The sequence below is a fragment of the Manis pentadactyla genome, chromosome 16 (genome assembly GCF_030020395.1).
Source record: "Manis pentadactyla isolate mManPen7 chromosome 16, mManPen7.hap1, whole genome shotgun sequence".
Taxonomy (NCBI): domain Eukaryota; kingdom Metazoa; phylum Chordata; class Mammalia; order Pholidota; family Manidae; genus Manis; species Manis pentadactyla.
In genome coordinates this window covers 78,082,063-78,096,063 of record NC_080034.1, presented here as the reverse complement: position 1 = coordinate 78,096,063, position 14,001 = coordinate 78,082,063, and the positions used below count along the sequence as shown (strand labels likewise).

Genomic DNA, 14,001 nt, shown 5'->3' with positions numbered 1-14,001 from the left:
TACATTAGTGATATGCCTTGTGTGTCTTTCTGAAGCTTTTTTCTCTCAATATTATCTTCAGAGGTTTGTTCATGTTGCTGTATATAAAATTGTTTTCCCCTTTTAACTGCTGTTCTGTCATATGAATGTACAGTTTTGTGCTTAAATAATGTGAGTGTTAGGGGCATTGAGCCCCTCCCCCACAGTTGAAAATCCACATACAGCTTTTGACTCCCCAAAAACTTAGCTACTAAATAGCCTACTATTGATTGGAAGCCCTACTGATAACATAAGCAGGCAATTAACACATATTTTGAATGTTATGTGTATTATATATCATTCCTACAATAAAGTAAGCTAGAAAAGTTATTAAAATTATAGAGAAAATACGTTTATAGTATGTACATAATTTATTGAAAAAATCTGCATATAAGTGGACCCATGAAATTCAAACCTGTGATTTTCAAGGGTTAACTGTACTCATTTTAGTTATCTATTTCCCTATTTGATAGGCTTTTGAATTGTTCCAGCTTTTTGCTATTATAAATCTACTACTTAATGTATGGTTTACCCCCAATCCTTTCTTGGGAATAGAAAAATGAAAAAAGTGATAGTATTATTGTTACTGCTCATAGTCACTACCAATTATTGAAGTACTGTGAGGTCATTGAATGGCAGTAGAATGCTAAGCTCTGTGTTAAGTACTATACAGTCATTATCATATTTAATCCTCCCAACAGTTCATTTTACAAACTAGAAAACTAGGTCCAACTTCACAAAAACATTGGCTAAAGTTCTACAACCCCTTAAGTGGCAGGTCCAGGATTCGAGCTCAGTTTTTGGAAGCCGAATCCCTGAGCATGAGACATGCTCTTGAAAGAGGATGACCTCTCTTCACCCACTAGTTCCCTCATCCTGATGGGGAGATGTTCTGGAAGTCATTATAAATAAGTTCCGAAAAGTGTGTAGAGGAAGAAGAGGAACTAACCAATAATCTTCATTCCATTGAAAGGTTGAATTGTTTCCATGGTTTCTCACTTCATAGGAACTTTTTTTTGCTTGCCTGTCATTTTAGGAGTTGAACCGATTGAGTTTCCTCACCTTCAGTTAAGACCTTTAGGTGGATAATTGGGACGGAGTACTTGTTTTGTTGAATTGACTCTTCACAAAAAGCTGTAACTCTCTTATGTATGTATCCGTAGTCACGTCTCTAAAGAAGCTTTTGAGAGGATGTGTTTTAAGACAGGGGCAGGTGTCTTTATTCCAGACAATTCAAGAATATTTGAATATATTTTTACTTTTTCATCTTTGATTCAGCAAGGCTCTTTTCAGTATAATTTAATGTGTCCTAAAATGAGGTATATTTGAAGAAAATTACCTATAAAGTATGAAATTAGAAGCCTGGAGGCTTAGACTATTTCAAGACATTGCTGATAGGAGCCTTTCTGATAAACAAGAATGGCTTGGTGATGGTGATGTGATGGTGGTGGTGAAGGTGATGGTGGTGATGTGGTGGTGGTGATGTGGTGGTAATGATGGTGGTGGTGTGATGGTGGTGATGGTGATGTGATGGTTGTTGTGATGGGGGGGTGGTGATGGTGGTGATGTGATGGTGGTGGTGGGGATGGTGATGTGGTGATGTGATGGTGGTGATGTGGTGGTGGTGATGGTGATAATGGTGATGGTCATGGGGAATTCTTTTTGTGTGCCACCTTTCCTCTGAAGAGACCCAAACTGTTTACATTCTGAAATTGAGGAGCCCTGTATTTTCATCCTGTTGTATATTGAGAAAAATTGACATACAGAAAATACAAAACAGAGAAAATGAGGAAAAAATGTCAACCCTAGGTAGATGGTATAGGGGCCTTCCCCAGGATGTGTTTTCAGGAAACTTGGAAAAGATTATCCTGACACACACCCTACCCCCCTCCATACTTGGCTTTCACAAGCCTGGTATTCTACAACTAGACTGCTTGTTTTTTGTTGTTTTTAAACATTCTTTTATAAATTTTCAGCATATTAAGAAGATGTCCTAACAACTGTTAATGATGATCAATGAGGTTTTAAAAATCATTTAATTAATTAGAGATTTAATGTGAAAAGCAGGTAACCAAAATTCCCACTAAGGTATGAAAGTGTCATCCACATTCAGTCGCACTGTGGGTGGGTGCCTGTGCAGGAACCTGGCATCAGACCCTTTCCTGAAGAGTTTTAATGACTGAGGGGGAGAGGGAAATCAAAGCCACTTCATCGTGAAGGGCAGCGGGGACCACAGAGTGATGTGAAAGAGCCCCGGAAGGAGCGCTTACACACGACTGTAGATACCCTCCTCACTTTGTTGCTGGGACTGGCCCTGTCACCCAGGAACCCAAACCTGCAGGGCTTTTCCACATCCGTCCAGTGTTCTGTCCATGTGCCTTTGGGCTTGACGATGTCTTCCTCCCCAGATGGGGTTAATACCTTATGGGGTTTGCAGATGGCATTTTGCACATTCTTAATTAACAAAAGAGGTAGTATCTCTAAGAGTTTCTGCAGTTTTGTAGCTGTAATTATGCTTCTTATAAAAAGCTAGATTGGATGCCTCAAGCCAATAATATTTTGGCCTTATTCTTTCCTTATTCCTTTGCTATGAAGGCTTTTTATGTAGCTTTTCTGCTTGTTTGTGGATGGTGTCTCCCCCACCCCCTTTCTTGTGATGCTGTTGCTTTATCTCTCTTCCATTCATGTTTTTTTCCTTCCTTTTTGCTGCATGGAGACTCTCTGCTGTACAAGTGTAAGTATTTTTTGGTGGCTGTGCAGTTCCTGGCTGTACTAGTTCACATTCTTGTGCTCCGCTTGCTTCCTTGCTGCCTGGCTGACCTCCCAGGATGTGTGCTGTCCTCATCCGTCTGTGGATCCTGCATGAAATAGGCAGCAATTTAGAGACAAGACTGGAGTTTACAAGATGGTTCACCTGCAGAACAGGCGATGAATTTCACATAACCCCAGCCATGTGTCTGAAAGCAGGGGGAGTGCTGATGAAGAGGGTTATATACGTTCAACAGGAGAAAAGTGCTTATTCCTTTCATGTAAAAAAAAAATTTTTTTTAAGACATGATTATTTAAACTTCAGGATTTTTCTAATTCTTGTCATATTGCTTATTTCCTAGGGTTGATGAAAATCAACGTCGTGATTTGCTTTTTGTATTAGAATTTTACCAATTTGCTTCCCAACTATTTGGATTTTGTTAGCCAACTTTCTTGTTTGTTTTGCTTTTTTAACCTCAGGAAAAAGAAAAATAGAGATTCTTGAGCTTGGAGTGAGAGTGTTTATTATTCTTTGTGCAAACTTGGTGAAATGAACAAGGAAAGTACTGTCCTATTTTTGTGGTGATAGGAACAATTTAACACTTGCTTTTAAGAAAATCAGTATGTCTAGGAATTACACATTAAACATGAGTTGACCAAGAAAAAAAAATGTTCTTGTTTGTAAGGTTCCAACATTTGTCCTTAACTTGTGGTAAAAGTGGAAGTACCACTATTGAGCTACATGGAGAATAGTCTTAAAAGAATTATAAAAATTGGTTCAAATGATAAGGTTTCTGAGCAATGTAGACATGATGTCACTTTTGGACTCCTAGAGCGCAGAGCCTTGCATTTCATTCACACTCTGCCATGGTGGGGATATTTTTGATGGCTTGTGATGTCAAGATGAGAAAGAAGTTTTAGGTGTAGGGTTTTCCTTCTTAAGTTACATTTTAAAGGGTTTAACACATTAAAAGTATGTTATTCATACTTCCTGAGGGTGTGAATATTGAAAATTACTTCTTTTTATTTATAAAATGCATTATTAATGGTAAAGTAATTTTATCTAGGCCTGAAGTAATAGTGGCCAATGTTAATGACGAATTGATGTGAGAAAGGTCCATTTGCTGTGTATACATTTCCTGCTTCAGTTGCTGAACACCTTCATCCAATGGGCACTTTGTGATTTCTCTGATTAGAAAATACTTAGGCCTTGACAGATGTTCAAGGAGGGGAATGAGGACTAAGAAAGAGTCTGAGAAAACTAACCCTTTCATTGTTGTACAAGAGAGTTAACAGTTCTGAAGAGGATGGTTATATCCCAAGATGCTACTTATCTAACAGGTATATGGGTAGGGGGAAGGAGGGCGACTTGTAAGCCAGATTTCTAGAGAAACATAGAATATTTGTTTCTAACTGTACAGTTGGGTGGATAATCATAGCTCACATTTACACTTCCTCTTGCTTTACATTTATATGTAGAGGGATCATAACAATAAGCTAATAAAATCAAGCAAGTCTGTATTTTTCTATAAAACTGTTAAGGAAGAAAAAATTCTCAAGAAAAGAAAAAATGAGAGAAAATAAGACTCATATTTTTCTTACCATTGCTATACTTAAACCCCATGAAAAAGATTATAAAATAGTTAATCCATGAAAAGGAAAATGTATAAAATTGGTTTTTATTCTTTATACCAAGCTTAAAACCTAGCCTGATTTCAAGTCCTGCTTATTTTAGCAAAAGACCATTGGTCCTGTGCAAACATGGCAAAACTTCAAAAACTGACAGACATGTCAAACACAGTATAAGAGTTTTATGTGAAATGCAATTAGAAGGTATTTGCACTTTTAAAGACCATGTGAAATAAAGGAAAGCGTTGAAAATGCATGAGGTGCATCTTTCCAATATACAAATTTTATAAACTAGGCTTTGAGGCATTAGAAAGCTAGACCAAGAAGAGCAAATTAGTTCCCCTGTGATGTCAACCATCAGAAAATGCTGATGATGATGCACGTTTCTCCATATATTGGTAAAATTAGGTTGAACTTAATGATCCATTTATAGATGGGCATAGGTTTGTAAATGTGTCTCTTTATATCTTTCGTATTCATATATATATTATTGTATATGCTATGGGTAACTCTACATACCTTTTCACATATTTTAAATCATGCTAAATTTGAAATGTCATGATGGTCATATGTTATACATGTATTTGGTATGTGTTACAAAGGTTAAGTAGGAAAACCTGAGCCACGTGATTTTGGCCCAAGGACACTCTTTGTATAATGTCTGAGAGTCACAGGAAAGAATTTTGGAAGACATCTTCGTTTCATGTATTTTTAAAATTTCTTTCCTATTTATTTGTAACTACCTTAATGAATTGGCTGGAAATTATATCCAAACTACTTCGTGAGCCTTTTACCTATCATGGTTGGGTACAAAGTGGATAGAATACTGAAGAAATTTTCATGACTAAATACAGCGTATATTTTAGTTTGTGTCTCCCAAGATTTAAGTATTTTTAGAGGTTTTACTTCTGAGTAGACCAGACAGGTGACGTCCTACCTTATTCTGCCAGCTGCAAGGTCAATTTTGGGGAGAACAACCTTGAAACTGGATTCCTTTTTAGTCTCATTGGATTGACTGTGGTATTTTTTGAATCTAAAAAAGCATGTTGCTTCATTAATAGATGATCCTCAGATTGTCCATCTTTAATAGAAGTTTGAAAGAACCAAATCAGCAATTTTCATTGTGTATTTCAGGAAGACCAGTATGGATTTAAGTACAATTGCTCTCTCAGCAATAAGTAGAAGCAAAAGGATATCACTATTAAAACTGGCATAAAATTGTCAAAACTCTTAAGTTGTTTGCTTTAAGCATCAGTATGAACTAATTCATTCTTTGAACCAAAGGAAGTTTATCAACCTTGTGGATTCTTTTCTTCGAGAAAGCCTTAAATGACAACCTATTAAATTAAATGAAAGTCTACAAACTAAATTCTTTCAGTTATGTTATCTCTTAGTTTACACAAACACAAGTTTCTAGTGTCAAACCAGTTAAAGTCCATCCATCTGTGTATTGGTAACGAATGGTGTGGTAGGAGGGATGCTGGGCTGGCCTTTGAAAGGGGCTGTTCCTCGTTCCTCTCCTACTGATACCTTGAACGGGAACCTATCTCATCTCCGTGACTCAGTTTCATCAAGTTTGTGTAGGAGATGACCAAGGTTCCCTCCTGCTTTGACGTGTATGATCCTATTTGTGGGAGAAGCTAACGCCTTGCATAGGTTTGTCTTTACGTAATCAGCAGCTGGTACCAGTGCTAGAAAAGTGCTCTTAGGAAGCTTTGGCTGTGGTTTGGGTTTTGGACTCATTTTTTAAAGGTCCAGCAGGATCAAAGACGCCTTACAGAGGAGCAACAGCAGACACAGAACTCCGAATCATGGCGACTTTTTCCTAATTAGTTTTTGCCCGTGATGTAAAGATCAAAATCTTGGTGACAGAAATGTGAAACAAAACAAACTACTTATATCATTAAAGTGACAGAGTTCTCTTTTGCTTACATTGATGTTGCTGTGATAAAGAACAGTAAATACTTGTCAGTTTTTAGTGACTGATGTTTACAATCTCTCAATCTTTTTTATATCCATTTTAACATGTGTAGCTTGGAGTTAAATTCTGTATCATTCATTGTTCTTTTCAGCCATATAAATAGAATTTAACTGATGAGGGCTGGGGGAAGAAGAAAGAAGCTGGGTATTTTATTTGAAAAAATTATAAATATTAAGAACGTATTGGTTAAGTTTTCTCAGTCAGGCTGTCTGATGTTACCTGCCATCTGCGAATGAAGTGAAAAAAATAATGAGCATAAACTGTTGATCCCAAATCTTCCCCTTGCCCCCTTGAGATGTTTCTGAAATTTGAAAGGCAAGTTTTCTGTGATTACCTGTCTCAGTGCCTTCTTTATCTCATTGCTAGATAACTCCTAAATCCAAACGGAAGAGTATCCATAGCCGAATGCTGCGGCCTGTTTCCAGGGCCTTTGGTGAGTATTTTGCTAATGCTGATCATTTCCTTGTAACTGTACCCTCAGCAAGAAACACAGGCCACTCAGGGATGTTTCTCAGGGATGCCCTATAGGAGCAGCTACTGAGAAAGAGAGTTAAGTGATTTTTGAATGGAGGTTTGCTACTCTGTGATAGAACCGAGAAGACTTTGGGGAATTTTTTAATCCATCTCTCTGCAATAAGCTTTGGCCTTGGCTTTACTGTATTTTAGAAATGGAGTTTGATCTAGATAAAGCGCTGGAAGAGGTGCCGATTCACGTAGAAGACCCTCCTTTCCCCGCTGTCAGACAAGAGAAGCGGAGCTCAGGGTTTATTTCTGAGTTGCCCTCTGAAGAAGGGGAGAAGCTGGAGCATTTCACCAAGTTAAGGCCAAAGCGGGATAAGAAGCAGAAGCCCAGCCAAGCAGCGGTAGGTGGATGGAGAGGCCCTGCCTCTGTCCTTCCCCTTTTCTCCTCAGGGGAAAGTCTTGCTAAACTGCCTTGCATTACGTGAAAAGAGATGCAGTGAAGAGAATAGAAGCTCTTCATGAGCTATTCATGCAAAATATCTCCATTTGGTACTCAACAATTTTAGAAAAGATAATGCTGTCAGGTTACCAACTCTTCAGAACAGAGCTGCCTTTGAACTTCTTAGACAGTCAGGAGTGTGAAATAAATAGGCAACATCTGTGGAATTTTATAGTGTCTGAGTGTAAGAAGATGGGAAAAATAGGTACTAAAGAATTTATTTATAATTAAAAATTGGTTTGCATTTGGTTTTGACCTGGTCTGGTGCCTTTGCTTTTGATAACCTGTAACGTGACATCATGGTCAAGAGGTCGCACGTAGGACAGCTGTGCTGGTGGTGTGATGGCTCACTCCCTTACAGTCAGACTTCATGAAAAAGTCTGTGCCTCTTATCTTTCTTCCTTATCTTCCTGCGTCTCTGCTATCCACCGAAATCTTCATTCTGTACCTCTCCGCCCGCGACACTGCCCTGCCGAGGCCACTCCTGGCCCAGTCCTGCAGCCACTCCTCAGCTGTCACTGTGTTGCCTCAGCCATTACTTGGCATAGAAAGTGCCATCCTTCTTGAAAGGCAATTTCTTACAGGACCTCTGAGTCATCACCCTCTTCTCCCCACCTGCCTCTTCAATTTTCCCTGCCTGGCCTTTGAATGTATTATTTGCTGTCTGGGTGATGACATCTGAACCCATGGTTACAGTTTCTCTGTTGTTGACCAGCGACCTCTCTGCTGAACTCTAGATGCAAGGAGTCTCCGGTCTCCTGAGCTTGAATTGCTCAGAGCATCTCAGGCTGAACAGATTCAGAACTGGGAGCTTGTCTCTCTGTAAACCTGCCCTTCTCCTTCTATCCCCTGCCCCTCAGGGAGCATCACCAGTTTCTGTGGAGGCTGTGGTTCCTCCAGTGCCTGCTGTTTACTCTGCTATAGCTCCAGTGTTCTAGTCTAAGCACTCTCTCCTCATCTATAATCTCTGTGTGGGAAGGCACACAGTTTATTAGCCATGATTCTATGCTTAATGCTCAGGATATGTTTGGAATATAATAGGTGTTCAGCAGTATTTATTGGATGACAGCTCTATGACTAGCGACATTGATGGATAAAGGTCACCACGGATTATCTGTGTGGTCAGTCATTTACTGTACAGGATCAGGCTAGTTGTGTTTAGTTTATTTCTCTCATCTGAGTCTGAATAGCTTGACATTGCTTCAAAGAAATGAAAAACATTTTTAGTGCATTTTTTTCTGATTTACTTGATTTTTAACTTGTTAGTGCACTATTACATATTCTTAAAGCAATAAACTTTTTATTCCCTTTTTTTAAATAAGGAAAAGGCCTTTTCAGATAGGCAAAAGACAGCCTCCCACACTAGACTCTAAATGATTACTAAATAAATGGTTCCTCTTTGGGTCTTTCCATGTCGAGAGTCCTGCTTGTATGTGAAATGATGGTTCAAGTTTACCCTTGACTGAGTCAGCGACCTATGGAAAGAGAATGTTGTGTACTTTTTTCTTTACACATTTAAAAAATAAGAAGAAGGAAGCAAGCTATGACAGAGTTCTGGTGGAGGAATGTACTGGATGTGCCCTAGTGAGAGTTAAACCTCACCCACAGTGACGCCGGGACTCGGGACAGCGCACCTGAGGCTGTCCTGTCCTTGGGACTCAGTGGCACAGCGTGCGTCCTACGATAAGGGGTTGTGACCATGCGTTACATACGTGTAACTTCTTCCCTGCGGCTTTGTGGACTGAGAAACAAGGCATAGCTTGCTTTTCCTCCAGTCCGTACTGAAAATATGCTTACTTCCTTACGGTTTCCCAGCACCTGTGGCTTTGGGGAACCTGCACATCTGACAACTCCGGGAAGCTGCCACACAGGCACAGCAGCCACACCTTTCAGCGGAGAATGAGGAGGTTACAGCTTAAATCCTTTACTGGTATTCTTTACAGCGATCATTTAACACCATTGCCCCCACTTCAGACTCCAGTCCCGGGTTGCCACCTGTACTTCAGACCCTACTGGCTATAAATTCAGGGGGGTTCCCATGACACGTCCCTATGTTGGGGGAGGCGTTGTGTATTTTCCTCCATCCTTTGTCCCCACCGCAACAAAGAATTGAAGAGCAGAGACACAGTAGTGGAGCAGAGTAAAAGTTTTACTTAAAATTACTTGAAGGGAGAGAAAGTACAGGCAACCTCAGGGAGGAGAGGCGTCCTGAAAGGTTGGAGAGAGAAGGTTTAAGGCTACACACTTAGAAAGTACAGGCAGCTTCAGAGAGAGGAGCGCACGGACAGGTTTGGGGTTCCCCCTTTTAAGGATTTTTCTGGAATGTGACAAAGAGCTAGGGGTGTGGACTTGTTAAGTGGTCTCAAGATGTTTATTTTGATGAGAAATTAAGTTTCTCATCAGTCCTTCCAGTGATTCTGCAAAATTAGCTTAACACAAGAAATTTACTTTCTGGTTCCCTCCCAGGATCACAGCTTCCTGGTCTGGGAGCACATCAGTCAGGACCGCCTGCCCTGCCTCCAAGGTGGGCTGAGTTATTGTCTGTTTGCTAAGGAGTATGTTAAGAATCTTACTTCTCAACTTCCTGGGTTTTAAAATGCAATTTTAGCTTTAAGATGGAATTTTTCCTGTTTTTATTAGCTGTTTATAGCTGGGGCTTTTAGCAGGCTAAAGGGAATTTTGCAGTGGCATGACCTAATTGACACAATGAAGACATGGGTTGTGCTGAGATACTTCTCTTTATCTGGGGAATATTCAAACACTCCAGGCCCAGTTGCTCCTGGCCTTTTGAGCTTTAACTGATTTACTCATTGACTCTGAGTCTTTCCTAGCTCTCTAGTTTTAACTGGTCAACATTAGAGTCCTTTCTAGTGGGCTTTACGGCCTTATTTTCTTTCTACCCCTGCTCATACCTATTTTCCTGCCTAACCCCTAGGTCTGATAATTTGCTAGAATGGCTCACAAAACTCAAGAAGATACTTCTACTTACTATTATTGATTTATCAGGAACAGCCGGATGAAAACGATGTGTAGGGGGTGCCACCCTCCCAGCCCCTTGGTGTGTTTGCCAACCCCGAAGCATTCCACACCTTGTCACTAAGGAGTTGTTTTTTTTTTAAATTAAAGTATCATTGATATACAATCTTATGAAGGTTTCACATCAACAATATTGTGGTTTCAACATTCACCCATATTATCAAGTCCCTCGTCGTCCCCGCATTGCCGTCACTGTCCATCAGTGTAGTAAGATGCTGTAGAGCCCGTGCTTGTCTTCTCCACGCTGTACTGCCTCCCCCGTGACCTACCTGTATTGTGATTGCGAATTAGGTCACTCAGGAGTTTTAATGGACATGCCATTAAGAGACATGGTTAATTAAATCATTGGTCATTGGTAATTAACTCAAGCTCTAATCCACTCCCCTCCCCAGAGTCAGTGGGTGGGGCTGAAAGTTCCAGCCCTGTTATTATGTGGTTGGTTTCCCTGACAGCCAGCCCCAATCCTGAAACTATCTAGGGCCGACCCAGGAGCCACCTTTTAGCGTAAACTCAGGTATGGTTGAAAGGGGCTTGTTATAAATAACAAGATATGTTCCTGTTACCTCTATCATGCAGACCATTCTAAGAGTTTTAGAACCTCAGTACCAGGAACTGGGCACCAAGAACAAATATATACACTTCTTAGTGTATCACACAAGCCAGTAAGTGCCAACATGTCAATGTCTACTGGGCCAAAAATAATGTTGCAGCTATTGATTATTGTGCCAAAAGTATACAAATAAATATGTAAATATGAAGAGTAGACAACTTAGTTTTTTAAAAAACTAAGTAAAAATTTAATCTTGGGTCAAACTATAGTCATTCTAAACTACCAGACGTTTTATGAATAATTGACATAGACATCCTACCTATACATTTTAAGTCTTTACCAACCTCTCCAAAAACATCCCCAATCTATTTTTAATAATGAGATAAGATAAAATATTCAATTTCTTATTATTTCATTTCATTAATGTAAATATAAGAACTTCTACACACTACATTAGGGCTGATGAGCCCATAGAATTTAATCTTGTACTGTAGCAGCAAGAGCGGAGAGAATCGGCTGATCCCATTCCCAGCAGCGTGTCTGGACAAGGCACAGAATCTTCCTGAGCCTGGACCAGCTTATACTACCAGCCCAGGCTACGGCTTTGAGTAGTCATGAGAAATGAATATAATGAAAGCATACAATCTTTTATTAAATGCAAATACTATTCTTCAAAGCTAGTATTTTCATTTCATTAGTATTAGCTGTCATTACTATATTAATATTTGCTTTTCCCTTTTCCCTATTCTCTCTCCCTGACACTAAAATGGAGGAGGAGAAAAATGTCCCTGAAAATGGATTCATATCACTCTTAGCTACTCTAATTTGGGCAATTCTTACTCATATTTACTAATGAACAAACGATGAAATTTTACAAGAATTCATATACAAAAATTATTTTCATAGTAGAAGTGACTTTCAGAAAGTCTTTGCTTTTGAGATGAGAGCTTTACACAGGAAAATTAAGAGTAGAAATGTCATTTTTGAAGGCACCAGAATGTGTCAGCATTCCCACAAAAGGGCAAACCGAACCTCTCCAAAAACATCCCCAATCTGTTTTTAATAATGAGACAAAATATTCAATTTCTTATTTTTTCATTTCATTAATGTAAATATAAGAACTTCTACACACTACATTATGGCTGATGAGCTCAAAGATTTTAAAATCCATCTTTTCCAGGGTGGAAAATGAGGAGGGAAGGTAATATGCTAGGTCCCTGATATTTCAGTGTATTTCTTGCTCACTTCATAGTCTAATGTGGGTGCACCTGGTCAGGGGATCACTTGCTCACACCATAGTCTAATGTGGGTGCACCTGGTCAGGGGATCACTTGCTCACACCATAGTCTAATGTGGGTGCACCTGGTCAGGGGATCACTTGCTCACACCATAGTCTAATGTAGGTGCACCTGGTCAGGGAATCACTTGCTCACACCATAGGCTAATGTGGGTGCACCTGGTCAGGGAATCACTTGCTCACACCATAGGCTAATGTAGGTGCACCTGGTCAGGGAATCACTTGCTCACACCATAGTCTAATGTGGGTGCACCTGGTCAGGGGATCACTTGCTCACACCATAGTCTAATGTAGGTGCACCTGGTCAGGGAATCACTTGCTCACACCATAGGCTAATGTGGGTGCACCTGGTCAGGGAATCACTTGCTCACACCATAGGCTAATGTAGGTGCACCTGGTCAGGGAATCACTTGCTCACACCATAGGCTAATGTGGGTGCACCTGGTCAGGGGATCACTCGGGCACCCAAGCTGCTTCCATCCGGGGCTCAGCCTCCTCTTTGGTCTTTGGAGTCCTAGCCATTCACCTGGAGGGTGACATGACGCCGTAAGGCTCACACCCAGGAGGTTTGATGGGCCAGGTCTGAAATGATGAACTTCATTGTCATCGGAATACCGTTAGCCAGGACTTGGTCACATGGCCATCTAACCACAGGTGAGCCTGAGAAACACTCTCAGGGATGAAGGAGTGTGACCTTGGGCTTCCCATCCCCTGCCAGTTAGCTGTTGCTCCTTCTGCTTCACCTGCCCCGACCACAGGTGAGCGTATTCCCTAAAGGAAAACCATTGAAAGATCTGCATGGAAGAATGGACTGGGCTTTAGGAAACTTCCGAGCTTCTAGTCCTCATCTCCCACTGGAAGAGTTTTAAGACTATCTGCTCATTATTCAAGGGAACACGAGGTCCAGGACAAGTACCCGAGTGGGCTATGATCATCCCATGAATCATTCTAATATACTGTACAATGGCTGCACTTTGCATGATATGTCAATGTTAATCAGTTCGCCAATGTGTTTTTGGTATGGCCCCGTGTTACTTGGCCCAGTGGTGAAAGAAACCATCTCTAATTAAAATTGACTAAATACTAGGTATTCAGTTTTCTCCTACATGCTCTGAATCGCAGTATCACAAGGCTAGAAGGGATTTTGAAGTCATCTTGTCCAATCCCTCATCAGGTACTTAAAAAGCTCTACATGGCCAACAGTTGACCAGTCTGTCCATCTTGGCCTCTTTCTCTGATGCAGACATTTTATAAAAGCTCTTAAGTATTAGCAAATTATTTTTTATGTGCTGGTAGAATCTATCTTTATAATTTTAACTTAACCATCTTGTACTTGTCATCTGCAGTGGTACATGTTACTTAAATCTCTTCTACTTCGCAGACTTGTAAATATTTGTGGGTCATTAGTAGATCTTCCTTCTCTAATCTGAATTTCCTAAGCTCTTTCAATGTTCTTTATAGGATACTGTCTGGAATCAATTTACAATTCTTTATTACTCTTTTCTGAATAAATTGCATTGTGGGCCCAAAAACAAAATAGAGTACTTTAGCAGGATCTAGCCATATCACCTCCCTCTTTCTAAATACTTTTGATCATGATATTTTTGCTTTGTTTTAATATACTGCTAGGCTTGGTTTATCCTATTTTATTAGGAATTTTTCACTGTGTGCATAAATGAGAGTGACCTATATTTTTTCTTTTTTCTCTTTCTTGCGTAGACTATTTGGGTTTCGAAATTATACTACCTTAATAAAATTAGTTGGGAAACTCTCTCCTTTCC

General features: G+C 40.0%; 1 protein-coding gene across 9 annotated transcripts in view; it reads left to right on the top strand.

The window, feature by feature from the left end:
* CARMIL1 (capping protein regulator and myosin 1 linker 1) overlaps window positions 1-14,001 on the top strand; it is a 356,120-nt gene that overhangs the window by 318,729 nt on the left and 23,390 nt on the right. For all 9 annotated transcript variants that reach the window (XM_057493799.1, XM_057493802.1, XM_057493798.1 and 6 more), the window contains 2 exons: window positions 6,743-6,809; window positions 7,043-7,239. In XM_057493799.1, coding sequence (XP_057349782.1) covers window positions 6,743-6,809; window positions 7,043-7,239 — 264 coding nt within the window. The remainder of the gene's footprint in view (window positions 1-6,742; window positions 6,810-7,042; window positions 7,240-14,001) is intronic.